At 41.8% G+C, this 17,696-nt stretch overlaps 2 protein-coding genes across 5 annotated transcripts; one reads left to right on the plus strand and one right to left on the minus strand.

Annotated features, from left to right (window-relative positions):
- Positions 1 to 130: 130 nt before the first annotated feature.
- On the plus strand, positions 131 to 2,743 carry LOC122861943 (growth arrest and DNA damage-inducible protein GADD45 beta-like). The gene is made up of 4 exons (XM_044167040.1): positions 131 to 284; positions 1,004 to 1,105; positions 1,247 to 1,463; positions 1,691 to 2,743. The coding sequence occupies exons 1-4, from the start codon at positions 247 to 249 to the stop codon at positions 1,793 to 1,795; spliced, it is 462 nt and encodes a 153-aa protein (XP_044022975.1). The 5' UTR covers positions 131 to 246; the 3' UTR covers positions 1,796 to 2,743.
- Positions 2,744 to 8,628: 5,885 nt separating this feature from the next.
- On the minus strand, positions 8,629 to 15,417 carry gng7 (guanine nucleotide binding protein (G protein), gamma 7). Of its 4 annotated transcripts, none has more exons than XM_044166608.1 (4): positions 15,284 to 15,417; positions 12,036 to 12,175; positions 10,764 to 10,879; positions 8,629 to 10,533 (listed from the first exon to the last, which is right to left on the minus strand). In XM_044166608.1, the coding sequence occupies exons 3-4, from the start codon at positions 10,842 to 10,844 to the stop codon at positions 10,408 to 10,410; spliced, it is 207 nt and encodes a 68-aa protein (XP_044022543.1). In that variant the 5' UTR covers positions 10,845 to 10,879; positions 12,036 to 12,175; positions 15,284 to 15,417; the 3' UTR covers positions 8,629 to 10,407. The 4 variants fall into 4 exon arrangements, with proteins under 4 accessions (XP_044022543.1, XP_044022544.1, XP_044022545.1 ...); XM_044166609.1 differs by lacking the exon at positions 15,284 to 15,417 and adding an exon at positions 15,097 to 15,266; XM_044166610.1 differs by lacking the exon at positions 15,284 to 15,417 and adding an exon at positions 14,780 to 15,082.
- Positions 15,418 to 17,696: the final 2,279 nt, after the last annotated feature.

Consider the following 17,696-nt stretch of genomic DNA (forward strand, 5'->3'; position numbering starts at 1 on the left):
CTCAGTGTAACCACACAAACAAACCACCAATCCACATGACAAAGAGAGACGTTGGATGTCTTTGGAGCCAATTGCAAAACTCGGGTAGTTTCGGTGCCGCCCTCCTCTCAGCTCCGGTATAAAGAGTGTGTCGCAACGTTTCCAACAACAAACGCTCGTGCACATCCTGGACACGCAGAGGAAATATTCAAACCACCAGACTACTGTCACGCGTTTTTCACTGGGATTCATTTTTAATTTGCAAACATGATTCCAGAGGAAAGCTTTGGGTCCATCGAGAACAGGTGAGATTTCCTGCTCGGTTTTCTGCACTTCGTCAGATTTAGCGGTAGTTTTATGGCTGTCTGAGCCATGTGAATGGAAATCGTGTGCTGGACAGGAATGCATTTCGTCCTTTGACCCTTGCATTGCCCGAACTGCTGAGGCTGATGAAGTAAATTCACACTTTATGAGATTGGATTTACGACTGTATGCGGTTATTGCAGAGATTTTCAGCACCAAATAGCCTACTTTATATTTTGGTGCCAGAACTGCTACCAAACAGTTTGACATTATACAACTTTTATTATACAACTTTAAAAGTTGATATATAATATAAAGTATATATATATAAGTCATATAACCTCATTATTCAAATGTTAGGACTTGATTGAGCAATACTGTGCATGCATGTCGCTCAGCCTGCAGGAAGGCTGTGTGTGGACCATACAATATTTATATTAGGCTTAAAATCAAAGCCTCTTTATTTTATCACAGTCATCCAAATGCAACATAGCTGCTGAAACTGATGTGACTGGAGGATATATTAATAACTTCTGATAGCTTTGATTCTGACTTTTCTTGGCCTTTCTCATTACTTAGAGGTATTCTAACAACATTTAATGAAATTAATGAATGCAATAATGCACCCATTTATTAAAGAACTGCAGCAGGTGTATGACATGATCAGTGTGTTTATTTAAATTTCAGACTACAAAAGGTTAATTATGTCTTTCTTTTTCAGGATGCAGTCTGTAGGTCTGGCTCTGGAGGAACTGCTGGTGACGGCTCAGAAACAAGACTGCCTGACCGTTGGCATCTATGAATCAGCTAAACTTCTTAATGTGTGAGTTGAAACTATTAAGTTTGGCTTCACAGTGCCAATAATGTTTAGAACACAAGTATATGCTTCTCAGAGAATAACTTTGCCCAACCTAACAGTCCCAGACATCTGTCCAAAACTCATCCTTTTCTCTTTCCTCCTCAGAGACCCAGACAGCGTGGTCCTGTGCGTTCTGGCAGCTGACGATGCAGACGACGTGGCGCTGCAGATCCACTTTACCCTGCTACAGTCCTTCTGCTGCGACAGCGGCCTTACCATCCTGCGAGTCTCAGGAGTTCAGCGGCTCCAGCAGCTGCTGGGTGCTGTGGATGCCAACAGAAACCAGGAAGAGCACAGAGACCTCCACTGCATGCTGGTTACGGTGTGTTGACTCAACACAACAGCCCTCTGTATTATTACAAATTATTTTCATGCAGTAGCTAAAATGTTGCTTCATACTCTTGGCAGTATTTGAGTGAACTTTTATCCCTTTTTATTTATTTATTTTTTAAACTATTTATACTATTTCTCGTGATTTCTGCTTTCTGCAGATCAAATTCACTTTAAAGCCTGAACATGAATTTGATGTTGTGTTTGTTTCCTGTACAGAACCCCCAGGCTGACCACTGCAGGCTACAAGAGGTGGGGATCTACTGCCAGGAGAGCCGACGCCTTAACCAGTGGGTGCCTGAACTGGTCCTGCAGGAACGCTGAATGGTCTGGCAACCACATACTCCAACAAACACAGGAGCTTTCTGGGTTCAGATACTGATGAACTGCAGGATCCGTTGTTGCTCATGCAGGGATGGCCCGGAGTGAACTGGGACGGGCTATCCTGACTGATGACAAGCAGAAACCAAGGACTAGTGAAACAGTCAGAGTGGAGACTGGTTTACAAAATCTGTTTTGTACAAAAGATACAGACAGAAAAGCAGATTCCCAACCAGGCCACGTTATTTTTACATTGTCAGTAAAACTAGATCTAAGCTTCTATTTTGTGCTTCTGTTTGGCTACTTACAATGTTTATGGGGTGTGACAATCGATAAGAGGATTAGTAGCATTGACTGAAACATGTCCACACCCCAACTTGTACCTGGGAGACCTGTGTGTTTCTATTAACTGGACAGGAATGCTGTAATGAAACTATGCCCAACATTCCTGTGTATTCTGACATGGGAGAGTTCTTGGAGAGAAGGTGTGTGTGTGTGTGTGTGTGAATGTGTGGTATGCGTGTACAATACTTGGGCGTGCAGTGTGTGCGTTCTTGAAATGAGCAGCAGAACCTGTGGAGGAATCGTCACTATGGAAACTGAAATGGAAATGATGTTCAAGTTAAAGTCCCACAGAATTTATTGGCTAAAGAAAATTGCAAAAGCTGCGCAGAACATGATGTTTTTGGTCAAAGGAGGATCCAGAATGAGCAGTATAATGAACTGTGTCTGATCTGATGTAAAAGCCGACTGTAAATTCTCATTGTGCAGCAAAAGAAACCCCAGTCAGTATCTTTGTGCCTTCAGGAGTGCTGCTTTGTTGATGAAATTCTGTTTAATATGAACAGTGCTACAGCAGTAATTTATTGATTGTATCAGTTGTTTGTGTAGCTATTTATGGTCTAATATTGTGCTTGCTTAACGTCAGTAAATTATTGTGTTCATAATTGATTGACTGACTGCCTTATCAAGAAGTTTGTGCTCAGATTTCAAAACAAAAGCCATGTATGCGTCATGGAACTGGAACTATAGCTGAGTCACGCAACTACAGTTTACATTTGGGTTGAAGTAATGGGGGGGGGCAAGCTTTCTTGTTGTAGTAAACATCAGTCAGTCAGAGAGAGTAACTGGGGTGGATACAGAATGTGTATGGAAAAAAACAGGCAAAACAAGCTGACGCAGACCTATTTTCCCTACAAGTCAAGAAGCAGGGGTGGGGAAAAGCTGTAGGAAAGCTGCATGTTGCCTGCTAAAACTTTTGATAAAATTTTTCCCAAGCCTTTTGCATTCTAGTTTTGTACGTTTTACATCACATAATGCTGCTAAACCTGCAGATGCATGTCTCAAAGGGCTGAGAGCAAAAGCTTGTGCAAATTAGTCTTGGTGTAACCCCACCCATGCCATGGTATCTCCACATGATCAGGTACCAAGATGTTCCTGCAACAAGTAAGTGGTTTATCCTCCCCTCTGCCCTCTTTTCACTCTGTTTTGCTCCCTGCTCCACCCTCCACTCTCACATGTCTGTACACAGCTCGGACTGCAGAGCTGAAGAGAGGGAACATCCAGTCAGATGGACCTCCCATTTGTTTACTATCAGCTGGACAGGGGAGTGACTGGAGAGGGGACAGCCTTTTGATTGGCTATGGTTCATCCACCCTAAATATGATTGGCTTTGACTTGCAGAGAGGTTAGGCGGGGCTATGGTTTGAAACTTGGACGAGACTCGTGACTGTTGAAGCAGTGCTTCAAAGGGCACAGAGACAGAGGCCTTGTAACAATGACATTCCTGTCAAATGACCCAAATGGGTAGCTTTACCTAGCCGTGCTCTTTGTTTACTGTTTTGGTGCAACAAGTTTCCATCTTTGTACTGCACACCATGAACCTATTAGGCATGTGTATCCATGTGCATTGTGTATCTTTACAATCAGTGTGAGGAAAAAGCCAGACACTCCTTACGCAGACAGCACAAAAAGAAAAAGAAAAACAAAGAAAATAAATTCAATAAACTGAAGCTAATAATTAACAAGAGACTGTACTTATGCCATGTTCACGTCATATCAGAGTTATTGTAATTATGAGCTTCCAACTTGTAAATAGCATTCATGTCAACTTCCAAGCCGTAATACGACTGGGAAACTCAGATTTTCTGAAAACTCACATATATCTGACTTGGCACTCACTAGTACGGAAGTGCCAGAAAACCAAAATAAGTAGGCTATGTACGCCTCACATCAGCCAATGGCCGTCATTCAATGTAATTAAACCCAAATTTAATGGATATGTGGTTAATTTGTCAATGCACAGTATTTTAATCCTCACATGGCCAGTGCTAACATGTTGATGTTTAGCAGGTACAATAATTACTATCTTCACCATCTTAGTTTAGCGTGTTAGCATGCTAACAATTGCTAGTTAGCAGTAAACACAAAACACCGTGGAGGCTGATGGGAAGGTCAGTTTTGCAGGTATTTGATCATAAACACTTGGACATTTTGACCAGATGATGGCGCTCATGAGGGGTGATGTGAATGTGTCTACCAAATTTTATGACAATCAACTTGCATTTGTATGGTCTAAGAAGTGAATTGAAACAATTCACTTAGACCACAAATGTCAACCTCATGCTATCAAGAGTCAGGGGTTCACCAAAGTCATTAGGATTCATCATCTTGGAACCATAAATGTCTGTAGAAAATGTCATGGCAACCCATCCAATAGTCGATGAGCTATTTCACTATACAGCAAAAATCTCGACCTGCTGGTGGCACTAGAGGGAAAGTTGGTTGATCACCAAAGTCATTAGGACCTCTGGGAACCATGAATGTATGTATTTCATGGAACTGCATCCAATATTTGTTTAGATATTTCAGTCTGGACCAAAGTGGTGAACGAACTGACAGACTGATATTGCCATCCATAGAGCCAGCATGGCTAAAAAATAAAAATTACACAGGAGCATGTGTTATTATATCATCTTTTTATTAATGTTATCTACTTCTCAATATCATCTTTTTAACAGCAATATCCACAAAATATTAACAGTGTGCAAGAAAACATGAGTTATGGCACATCAGAGAACAGTTACAAAAAATAGATATATTTTCTTCATAATCAAGGCAAAAAGATACATGTACTGTATGCATACACAGGAGATCAGAACACAAAAGATGAGTCTCGGGAAGGGCTCAGAGATTCAGTGATGTTTGATTTCAAAGTCCACCAGTGAGGAGCCTCAACTCTCCCTACCTGACCAGAAATGAATTTAACCAGGCTCGCTTTGTGTCACAACACCAGTGGGTTTCCATCTCGAGCCATGCGTTCTACTTTAACACTGTCTGTTCTGTTGATCTGATAACCCCAAGACCAGCATTAACACAATATACGCCACTATAAGGCAAACTAACAGCCATCCAATCAGACAAACTTTCAGCCAAACCAGCGATTCAGGTCAGCTGTCTCTGATTGTAAGCCCAACCAGCTATGGAATGATTGAAAAAACAATAATGATAAAAATAGAATCAGACATAGAGTCAGGCATCTCCAGGACAACATCGGTGTGTATGTCATGTGATGATATGCATGCTTATTTTATGTCGTATGAATCTTTTGCAGTTGTAATCCTCTTTGACTTAGGCTGCACCTTGCAAAGAAATTACAAGGAACTGCCTTTCCTTTCCTAAACACTAACGGTGAATCAGTTATTAACTCAATCTTACAAAAGTTCAGATTCTGGGAAAAGTAAACTTATCCCAGAACAGTAATTCTGAGTTGCTTTCTACCTATCACTGCAGTTTGCACACAGGTTTCTGTTTGTATAGTTATTATATTTCTTTAGCTGGTTCCTTATTTTATTTTTATTTTGATGAAAGATCACCAGTCATATCAGCCTAAATCAGGTCTAACTATCTATTCAATTATCTCTACAGATTAGATAAAGGAATTTATTTAATTTACAGGAGTAGTTTGACATTTGGGGAAATTCTCTTAATGGATTAATTGCTAAGAGTTTAATGAGAAGATCGTTACCATTTTCATGTCTGTTTGCTAAATATGAAGCTACAGCCAGCAGCTGGTTAGCTTAGCTTAGCATAAAGACTAGAAATGGGGGGAAAGCTAGCCTAGCTCTGTATAGAGAGAGAAGTGAAACAGGAATTTCCAGGTTCTTTTCCAAAAGTAAGAAAACCTCATTCAAAATCCCATTGACATTTGTAACAACGCAACTAAAAATCCAGCCTTGGAACAGAGCCTTTCCCAATAGCAAGTCGTCTGGCTCGATAGGCCGCATACGTTTTCGGGCTAAACGTCACGGCACGACAGAAGAGGCAAGTCCATGAGCGGGTCGAGGGGCTGGTGCAGTGATGTTGTGAAGCTTCTGCTGGTTGCCTAGCAACTTCACAATGACGACAAGACTCCAATGAGATATAATCTATAAAGTGGTGAGCTTTGGAGGAGCTGGTAGGCAGATTTTTGTATCCTTTGGACAGAGCCAGGCTAGCTGTTTCCCCCTATTTCCAGTCTAATCAGCTGCTGGCTTTAGCTTCATATTGAGTGGACAGATATGAGAGTGCTATCTATTCTCTCATCTATCTCCTTGCAAAAAGCAAATAAGCGTATTTCCCAAAATTTCAAACTATTTCTTTAAGTCTCCAAGGCTTAAATGAGTGGTGAAAATAGACCGCAGCTAATATAATGTAGCCAAGTCAGGCATAGATAGAGCTAAACAGAAAAAGAAATTCATTCAAAAAATAAATTTTTCAGCTTTGTGACTATTGTTGGGGTTATTATTGGTCACCACATGAAAAATAGCTTCCCACACTTCAACTGAACAATTTTAGCTTGTGACAGAATCCTTTTTTACTCTTCTCCAGAATGTGCACATTAACCTCGCCTGACCTCTCCTTCAGTCAGACTCACTGTGACCTGGAATTGCGGGACTGCAGTACTGTAACATTACTATGTGACACTCCACACAACACTGGAGGCACTGTGTGTTCTTACACACTGTATCTTTCTCACAAATACACTCTCACAAATACAAACGTGTGCACCTCTGTTTTCTCTTCTCTGCCTACTGCTCTGCCACAGCATCCTTTTTAGCTACCAAACACTAGAACCCGACACCCCCCCACACACGTACATGCACACACACGCACACCCTCAGCCCTCTCTACGGCCTTTCTCCAGCTCCTGCTCTCTCAGTACTTTGGAACGGCCTGCTCTCTCTGTTTCAAATAAAGGCAAATGAGAGATGAGAGGCTTTGTATTAGGAACCATCGCCTACAGTGAACAAGCAGTGATGTTAATTAGCAATTTAACCTTGATTTGAATTGTAAAGTAGCATTTTTTTTAAAGAAATAGTTTTCACATATTAGGAAATGTGCTTATTTTCTGTCTTGTTGAGAGTTAGATGAGAAGATTGATATCACTCTCAGGTTTGTATGGTAAATATGAAGCTAAAGACAGCAGCCAGTTAGCTTAGCTTAGCATAAAGACTGGAGACAGGGAGAAACATAAAGCCTGGCTCTGTCCAAAGGTAACAAAATCAGCCTGCCAACACCTCAAAAGCTCAACTCCCCGCACAGATTAAACAAATGAGATGTAACATGTTAATTAATTAGTGAGCTTTACAGGTGCTGGTAGGTTGATTTTGATACCTTTGGACAGAGCCAGGCTAGCTGTTTCTCCCTGTTTCCAGTCATTATGCTAAGATAAGCTAACCAGCTGCTGGCTTTAGCTTCATATTGAATGGGTAGACATGAGAGTGGGATAGATCTTCTCATTTAACTCTCTGCAATTACTTCACAAAATGTCAAACTATTCCTTTAAAGAGAAGTTCACAAACTGGTCAAGGGGGGCCTCATTTCAAGATATTTTCATTCTGATACAAAACATTCAGAAAATGTGGAGCTGTAAATTTTGTTTAAAGAATATAAGTTGTCCCCAGCAGTCTCCTTTTCAAACTATGTGCACACCCACACACAAGAGCACTTGTGGACTCATCAAGACACAAACAACTGCTCACCTCTTACCACCTCCATACAAACTCCTGACTCTCAAAAGTCGGTGTAGCAGGTGGCTCATATTGACCTAGTGATTAGGGAACAGAAACGCAGCGGGTTCAACTCCCCTGACAGTCCATCAGCAGCCATAAGTCCTTTCCAAATGACTCCACCCTGATCCTGACAAAAGCATTGGCTAAATGCTCAAATGTAAATATGATGGCACAAAGCTTACCACTCCTTTAACCTTTGACCTCTAACAATTAAACCTAAAAAACAACTGCAAGAGAGAGTGTGTGTTATGTGTATGTGTATGTGTGTGTCTTGTCCTAGTTGCCTGTTGCCCACCAAAACCAGCACTTGAGAAAAACGTGTGGGCTGCTCTGGTGTTAAAGGATAGATCGGGAGGTTGGTTTTTGCCACTGGAATGAGGTCCGATGTTGATTCATCCTCTAACAGGATATGATCCTAAACCTAACAGGGCCTTTTAACTTTCTATCTTTTTACATTATTTTAATATATCCTCATTAGGTGTTTGTGTTTGTATGTGTGGTTAAAACCATCCTCTGCTATCGCAAGCCTCTAATACCAGAATGACAAAAAATAAATAAATAAATGAAGACAGACATGATCCTGACTGACAGAACAGAATAAGTAATACTTAAAAAATCCAACATCCACAGAGGGCGATTCTGTGTTTAGATTTTGTATCTTACAAACACTGTACAGGGTAATACTCAACTGACCAGGTTCCATGGACTCCATAGAAAGAAGAAACTCAAAAATAAACCCAAAACAGCTACTCTTCAACTTATCACTTCTGCACATGTCTGAAAGAAAGTTTATACACAGTTTATTTCTCTTGACTTCATTTTTTTTCACTTCATCTTCAGTTTTTACAATCAAGTTTGGTTTGTCAGAGGAGAGGAGCATTGTGGAGGAGAGGAGGGAACAGGGGACTGCTGGCTCTTACCAATCCAGTCCCTGACCAGTTTGAGCTCACACTGGAGCAAGCTCTTCTACTGGGGAAACTGGAAACTTTAAAGAGTGGTAAAGCCAGGTAATATTTATTCTAATCTGATTTAAAGCCAGAATTGTTATGCATTAAAACAAGACATATCCCCCTTCTCTACTGTAGAGGCAAACAAAACAAACACCTCCATCTTTTCACTATCCAGTGCAATATATCTCTTCTTTTCCTTCCATTAACCTTATAAAAACTGCCAATTGAAAGAATCAAACATAAGCGGAGAAGGTCGGAAAGGGAACGCTTCATTTTTACTTTTTGGGACAGCTTCACTTTTGAAGTTTGGGTTTTCTCCTCCAGCCTCGCAGTCCTTGTAGCCTGATTCTCAGGTGTGGTCAGTCTGTATCCTTGCCCTCTCTTAGGGTAAAGCACAGGGAGGCTTGATGTACAGTAGAAACTTTTTGTTTAAGATCCTAGCAGGTATCTGGTTAGGTATGACCCCTGGCTTACAACCAGATCTCCTGTCATTTCATTAACATTTAATGTCAGACAGGAAGAGAAACCTGATCAGCCAGGGGCAACACCTATGTCAAAGCAAAACAATAAAAAAAAAGTACAGTATTTTCTTATCTGTTAAGTAATGTTTCAACAAAATATCAAAACGTACATTAAGTTCACAAACAAGTATTTCTTAAGAAAAATGCAGTAAACGTCCAGGGTTAATAGCTTGAGTTCTGCGTAGAGCAGTTCACTATGTTCCCCTCATAGGTGCAGATCTGAGGTCAGCTTAGACATCGATTTCAACCAACAGCAGCCGTAATGAACTGCAGTGGAATCGGTGACAGCAGATCAGCATCTAGAAACGACTTTCTGTACAGGATGGCACAGCTGGAGGTTTGGCCAAAGGCTGCAGACGGCCATAGTGAGGCCACAGGCAGAGAAGGTCTGTTGAAACAGGTTTGGGTGGGAACATGCTAGCCCGATAAAGGGAAAAGCTTCAACCACTCGCTCCAAAATGACCCGCCATGATTTAGCACTGGCAGGTTCGAGGGCAAAGCTCTCAGACCTTTTTTATCTACCAAAAAAACCCAACGCATTAATTGAGCTTTTAATGGGACACCAGGTCGGTTTTGGCACGGTTGGCAGGAGCGCCTACCGTACATTTCTGTTGCCCACATGCATCCTCCCACTCCTTGCCTATGGCACTGCTGTCCATCCTTTATCCCAACCCTTTATTTCATAACAGAAGAAGGAAAAATCCTGGTTTCCTACCGATTATTAATGTCCAAATCCCTTTTCAAGTTAAGCTGACACTTGTAGTTAATTTACCAGCATATATGAATATTACCAAAGCACCTTGGGTCATACTCAGTGATATACTGATCTCAGCCACTGTGAGCACAAGATACCTGCCCCCGAGCTGTGGCTCCAGGGTATGGCGCTTTTCCAGAGTGGCTATTTTGGGAATGCGTGTGTTTCTATGAGTGAGTGTGTGTATGCTAGATGGGCTGCTTGAAGTGTGCGTTTGCATGTGTGTGTCTGGGGATCAATTTAAGTACTGAATGTGTATGTGTGAGTGTGTGTCTGTATGTGCATGGGTGTATGTGAATGTGTGTGTGTGTGTGAGGGCTGGAGGGGCGTAGCGCGGCTATAGGATGATGCAGGGTTTCTTGTCCTTGAAAGGGTTTTCGGAGGTGGGAACCCCAACCAGCAGAGGGTCGCTACGAGCGTGCTGCTCACAGTAACTCATCAGTTCTGCTGCTGCTTTAGACACCTGACAGGAGAGAAGGAGGGGTGAGGGAAGGCCGGGGGTGGGGGGGACAAGAAAAAGAGGATGGTGGAAGATGGAGGACAGGAGAAAAGGGAGTTGTGAGGGAGGTAGATGAGAGAGGAAGCAACAGGAGGAAAAATGAGAAAGAGAAAGGTATAAGGAGAGAACAGTCAGATGTGGATGAATAATCACACTCACACATACACAAACATGGCAGTAAACTATTGTCCTACCTTAATGCGTTCAATCCCTGCCTCAATCCTCAGCTGTTCCACCAGTTTCCTGGCCTGGGCGATATTATTAGTGGTAGACATACTGATCCATCAGACTACACCAACACAGGAGAAAACTGAATGAGAGCGAAAGAGAGAGAGTAAGAAAATGTTTACTATGCAGAGAATGTTGAATGATTTCATCAAATATGCTGGCACGCCTTAGCTGGATACACAGGGAGAGGAAGGGCTAGGTGACTCCTGGCTACTAAAAACTGACTTTGGAACATTTGCATGTACAGAGTACACACCTGCCATGCTTTCAGTATGTTTTGACTTGTCTATCTTGTGTGTACAAGATTGAGTGGATTGTCCTAGTGACATAAAGGTGACATCTGAGTTGTGTGTACATATATAGCGTATCTTATAAAAGATAACATAAAAGATACATTTGTTGTGGTTGATCAAGTTGTTGGTTGCTGCTAGTGGTGGTCTAACTGCATACATTTGCCCCAGTACTGTATTTACAGTAAATACAGTTTTGATAAACTGATAAACTGAGTATTTTCATTTTATTCCACTTCTACTTCACTACATTTGAGAGGCAAATATTGCACTTTTTACTCAATTGTATTTATCTGGCAGCTACAGATACTAGTTACTTTGCAGATTATAATTTCTCATATGATCAGATTATTAAATATCATAGACTGTTATAGATTAAATTACCCAACAGTTCATAAAGTACTTTGACTAGACTAACTTCTGTACAACATTAAAATGCTGCTTACACATGAATGCGTTGAATACGTTTATTCTGATTTCTGATAAAACTGTGCCACTGACTTCTCTCTATAAAGCCAACTATGTATTTTTTAACATTGCAAAATCAACCTTTATGAAACTTTTTCCTCCTTAGCAATTCTGAAGTAGTTTGCACTATACAGGAGGAGTATTCTGCATAATCTATAATTTTCTTTTTACAATACTGCATTTATTTATGAGCTGAATAACCCTTTAAGTCATCAACTATATGGCTTCAGTTGCAGAGTTATAGCACCGCTGTGAGGTGAGTACATGGTGGTGCACCACTATCATTGATGAAATATTGCAGTTAAAAATACAGTTTATGTAGGTGATATGCACAGTATAACTAAAGACGGATCTTGACAATTTTAAAAGCAACTTATACAATATTTGATTATTAGATCTATGTTTGTCAGTCATGCTAAATATTCTTTTAGTGTGTCATCACACACATAGATAAATACACAGAAATAATGAGAGTGTTACCTGACTGATGGTAGACAGACAGGACTCTCTCTCTCAACACAAATGTGACTGGACGGAGAGGACGATCTGAGTGGTGCAGGGACAGTTGCCAAGTCAAAACGACAGAGCTGGACGGCAGCTGAGCTCACATCGGCTTGTCTCTGTGAAAAAAGGAGAACAGGTGATGTGGCTGCTTACAAAGCTAGGTTACAGACAGGCAAACATTTTATACATTTCAAACTGTTAGCTTCCATTTGCAGTTTATAAAATGTTTGATGTCACAGATCCAAAACACTCACTGGATTTAAGATTTAGTTCCATGGATCCATATGGGGAGAGTTTTGTTGTTTTACTAATGAGAGTGAAATCTGCATTAAAACAGTCATTCTTATACAATTTTGAGTTGGGATAACTGCTGACTGAAATTATGAAAATCTCAAACTATCCCACATTTTGCTTTGTGGAGGGCCAAATTAAATCGTAGTTGAAGTTTTCATATTTCAGTAATAAAACTGCAAACATTTTGAGATCATGAGGGTGGAATTTACTTCAATGCCAAACTGTCATCATCAGCCTTATCATTCATGTTACAATATCTGTCATCACAACTTCATTTTTCTTCACAAAGCACCAGTAATACCACATAATTGATCAGTTGGTAGGACATTCCTGCATCGCTGATCCCAACAAAAAGGAATTTTCAAGTCCTTTCATACCTGCGGTGTCCAAAACTCATTTAAAAACCTCATAAACCTCCAATCTTTTTCTTTTACACTTCTGTTAGCACAGCGTAGACGTTTCCCCACCGGTGCATATGATCAAAACACACCTCGCTCCTCACATACATCACGATGAGTGTGTTACGACTGTGTCTCTCACTCTGTCTCTCACCCTCTCTGCCGGGAGGAGAGGCCTGCTTTAATTACTCCTACTCTGGAGTAGCTCAGAGATTCATGTCTGTAATTAGGGATTTTGTGTGTGTGCGTGTGTGCGTGTGTGCGTGTGTGCGTGTGTGCGTGCATGTGTGTGTTTGCGAGAAAATGAGAGAGAAAGAAAGGAGTGAATAGACTTATAACACCAAATGAAATTATCTCTCTCTTTCTGTCTCTGCACACATATTTATATTATTATACTTCTGAGGACATTTATTGATTGTCCCCCAACCTAACCCTAATTCTAAATCCTAATCCTAATCTTAACCCTGAGCCCAAATCCTAATCCCAGCTAGACCCTTAGAGGCCAAATGCCCCCACTTAGGAGGGTTTTTGCTCTTTTTCAGTTTATTTGTTCTCTCTCACACACGTGGGAACGTGTTTCTGACGACACTGCATTGACTTAAATTAATTCCCTGGAGATTAGAGATGGGCGTATCAATACTGCTGACACTTAATTCTAGTTTTGAGTATCAATACTAGCGTCGATATAATTCATACCAAAAGAAATTTATTTGTGCCACGTTATATTAAACGTGAACACTCGTTAGTTCAGAGAATTCACACAATAAACATTTGTTTTCTTACCATTAAAAACTGCCTTGTGTTTTTACAGGGGTAAAAAAATTAAGTAGCTGTATCTATATATTGGTGATTCTTGTATTACTTGGTATCGGTTTGGAATACATTTTTGAGGGGTTTTTGGGGTATTACCCAACCCTAGTGGAAATTTACCTAACTACATAAATCTAACTACTACATGCCCAAGCACAACCCCGACCTGAATATAAGTAGTTTACCTTGTGGGGACCTGCTGTTTGTCCCCAAATAGGAGGTGACTGTCAATAATGTGACAGATGTACAGATGTATGTCCCTAAAATGTGTTTATTACAAGTGCACACACACAGACACACAACCTTTCCATGACAACATACGTTCTCATTCTCTGTCAGGGTTTAGAGGAGTGTCTCTAAATCACCTCACATGCAGCATCACTGACAGCAAACAGAAGAATATAGATGTGCATATGAACAACAGCAGCTCCTTACAATAAACCAAGTAAACACCACACTCTACAGCCTGACAAAATATCAGAGTTGATACAACACCAGTCACAACAAAGAAAAAGAAAACTACAAGCTTATTAAAGTTTTTGTGTGTGCTCTTATTTTGTTGTCAAACCCCTATAGGATCTGCTTCCACTAAAATAATAAAAGTACCACCTTTTCTTACAACATAACTTGGCAAATATTGAAAGGAGGTGACAGCACTTTTATCCTCTTACAACCTTTCACAAACAATGTTCAGTGGTATCATAAACCTGGTGCTTTGATTTCTTCAGCCTGTTGATTTTTCAAACTTTCTCCTATTGCGCATTCCGTGCTGAAACAAGGAATGAAAAAACCATCACAAATATGAATGTCTGCCTCTCTACAGTCAAATCTCTTCTACGCCCCCAAATTTACAACATTTCCTTGTAAAGCCGTTGCACAGAAGCAAAACCTATACAGTAAGCTGGTCATTTGTCTTGGCCTGGACCAAAGACATCACCAGAACTGGACAGGCCTCGGCCAGCCAGCCAGCCAACGAGCCCAAAGCCGCTCTCGAGACGCGCAAAAATGCATCAATCCTTATTGATCTAGCAGCTCCTGGGCCTGCACTTCGAAGCCATGTCCTCCGCTATAGGCCCTGCTTGCTGCTCTACCGTGTGAAAACACAATGCGGGCATTTTGATGGATAGAACAGCATGTCCTCTCTCTCCCATGGCTGTCCACACTCCACACACGCGTACATACACACGCATACGCACAAGCGCGCAAACACAGGCAGACCTTGTGCACATATCAGAGCCAGAGATATTTTCCCAAGTGAAGACCAGACTAGACCGCTTCAGGTCTGCAAATAGGCCATGATTGTTAGCCGTGGGAGCAGGGTGGTGACATGTTTTGAGGGAGGCAGGCGCCAGCAGCCAAAATGAACCCATCCAGCGACAATGGGCACAAGACTGGAGCGCATGCCTTTATGTTCCGCTATTATGCAAATTGATCGGCATACGGCCTACTTCAGCATTTAAAATCCAGAGGTTTTTGGATACAGTGGCTTGTGCGTCCTCAGAGTCCAGCCGAGCTGTAGGAAATCTTCCACTGACCCTGTCCCCGGTCCTCCCCACCCTCCCTGCCGGCAAAGGGCTGGGGAAAACCGGATTCGTGACACTGATGAAGCCCTTCTCCGCTGCAGCCGCCCTCGGTGACGAGAAGCCGGGGTTGCAGAGGCGCACAGACGCGTTACAATTATTAAACACAGGGAGAAAAATACCCGAATATCTCCAAACTCACCTCCGAATGCGCTGTATTGGTGATTTAAAGGGCCAGATCCGTTGGTTTCTCACCCTCTCTGCTCGTTCACTCCCCGTCTTCACCGAGCCAAACGCCTCCCCCTCCACTTCCAGTGTCTGTCCACTCCTCTACCCCCCTCCCTTCCTGTCCCTTCCTTTCCTCCCTCTCTCCTTCTCCCTCCCTTCATCCGATCCGGTGACAGCCCCTTTAACCCAGGGGCTCCCAAACAAACATTTTCAGACATTCACGCAGATATGTTCGTTTAAAGAAATAAATAATAGTAGGCTATAATGTAAGTCATCTATTTTGTTGGGGACCCCTGGTGTCCTAACAGGATCCGTAAAGACTTTGTAGCCCGGTAAGTTTGGAAATGTTGGTGGATATTTTGAGGTGTGGATTGGGTAACAATTGCATGAATGAAAGCCCCATTCTTGCTCGATCCCCTCGAAAACCAATTTTTTTTTAGACTTTGATCTGTAGGACACTGGCTTGGTATTTGAATGGCTTTATCTTCCCACCAGCAGGTTTAATCTCTGATCTTAATGTAAATAATAGCTGTTGGCTCAGATTCCAGGCAAATAATCAAATAGGTTGCTACAGTATTTGCCTGAATACTTTCAGTGCATATGAAATGAACTAAAAATACATTTTAGTTGTGGTTGACCCGTATTCAAAATACTGCATAAAACATTTAGAGTGGCTCAAATAGATATATTTTGTATATATTTTCAGATTTTGGTTATGTTGTCTATTTCAAATGTCGCAACACATTGCTTTACATATTCTTTTGATTATAATATGTGATGATAAGTACTCCAAATGCACTGAGAAACATGTTTCTAAAATGTTACAGCTTAAAAATCTGTTTTTCTCTTTATAATCCTCTTCTTTGTGGAGGCTATATTAAGGGAAAGCAAAAATAAATAATCGAGTGTACCTTGATTTCGCTTATCTATAAATTTGATGAAGATTGTAGTGCATGACCCTTTTATTTTCTACAATCATTGTAGCTACTTTTGGACTATGTTAGTGCTCAAATAAACTGACCTGTCCTTTTTTCTGCTGCAAGCCTGACATAAAATAAAACATATTCCACAACTCTACCATGACTTTAACCCAGCTCCATACTCCAACCTGCAAGATATGTGTTTTTCCTCTGTCATGCACATCTGGATCTGTGTACCACACAGTAAGAATGACACTTCTCCACATGAGTCCACTGCGCTGAGCTGCCACACGGCGGCGCCATTGACTCAGCTGGAGTTCTGTCTTCTCCAGGGAGGTGTGGGCCGCTCCTTCTATTCCTGGCAGGCCCGGCGCAAACACGCATCCTCCGTTTCCACCGAGCTGTAGTCCACTCCTCCACACAGAGCTAAAAGTGCTGCAACTGCTGCATGATTGTTGGCTGAATGTGGACGGTTTGCTCTGTGTTGAAGAGGACATAAAGGTCTGATGTGTAGGATAACATCTTATTTTTACATTAGATCTTTGTTTGTGGGCCAGAACACCATGGTGATGCTGATGAGATGGAGATAGGTACATTCACTCACGCATACACATTTCTACAGCCACTTCTTCATGACTGTAAGGAAACCTATTCTAGCTGCTTATTATAACCACAGGAGGGCTTTTTATAACTCCCACACAGTACCGCATTGGCACTGATGTGTGAAATTATGCTGATGCCTGTACATTTCTCCTTCATTTCCTCACCTTTTAGCTCTATTTCTCCTTCTCCCTCCTTCATTTGTCTCACATCCTTCTTCCATTTCACTCTCTGTACTCCCCCCACCCTTCCCTCTTGTGTGTCTTGTTGAAGAGGCAGCATGATTACAGTGGATTATAGCAGAGCTCTTCATTTTCTAAGAAATCAGCGGTGGAAGCCCATGAGTCACAACTAAAATTTGCTCACAGGCTGACAGAGGTGCACCCCCACCAACCCACCCACACAGACCTTTTTTTGTCTCTTGCTCTGAGCTGTCATGTGTATAGGTTTACTGGCAGGCATATCTTTGACCTAATAGGCTGCATAGACTTTCCCCAATGTCTAGAAGCACATGTGTGTGTCTCTGCATGTGTGTTTGTGGGCAAGAGGATTATCTCATTAAGATCCAGCAGATGGGTTGCCACACTGGCCCGGTGGGTGGGGGGGTGGGGGGAGAGTTGTTATACACTCCATCAGCAGCATGGGAGACCTCTGCCTGTCGTAACGCATCTCCGTCCCCACCAGGGTCACACCACACTGATGCGACAACCGTCGTCAACGTCACACCGTCTCCATAGCAACCGCGCCGGGCACAGCATCCCCAAGCAGATGTTGGAGGGTTAAGAGAAAAGTGAGAGTGAAAGGAGGAGTGGGAGGCTGTGAATCCAGCATCTCTCTCTCTCTCTCTCTCTCTCTCTCTCTCTCTCT

Source organism: Siniperca chuatsi, linkage group LG15 (assembly GCF_020085105.1).
Source record: "Siniperca chuatsi isolate FFG_IHB_CAS linkage group LG15, ASM2008510v1, whole genome shotgun sequence".
NCBI classification, from domain to species: Eukaryota; Metazoa; Chordata; class Actinopteri; order Centrarchiformes; family Sinipercidae; genus Siniperca; species Siniperca chuatsi.

Coding starts and splice junctions, on each gene's coding strand:
- LOC122861943 (XM_044167040.1), top strand. CDS start 247: ATGATTCCAGAGGAAAGCTTTGGGTCCATCGAGAACAG. Junction 285..1,003: donor TTTGGGTCCATCGAGAACAG/GTGAGATTTCCT, acceptor TTTCTTTTTCAG/GATGCAGTCTGTAGGTCTGG. Junction 1,106..1,246: donor TCAGCTAAACTTCTTAATGT/GTGAGTTGAAAC, acceptor TTTCCTCCTCAG/AGACCCAGACAGCGTGGTCC.
- gng7 (XM_044166608.1), bottom strand. CDS start 10,844: ATGTCTACCACTAATAATATCGCCCAGGCCAGGAAACTGGTGGAACAG. Junction 10,534..10,763: donor CAGGGATTGAACGCATTAAG/GTAGGACAATAG, acceptor CTCTCCTGTCAG/GTGTCTAAAGCAGCAGCAGA.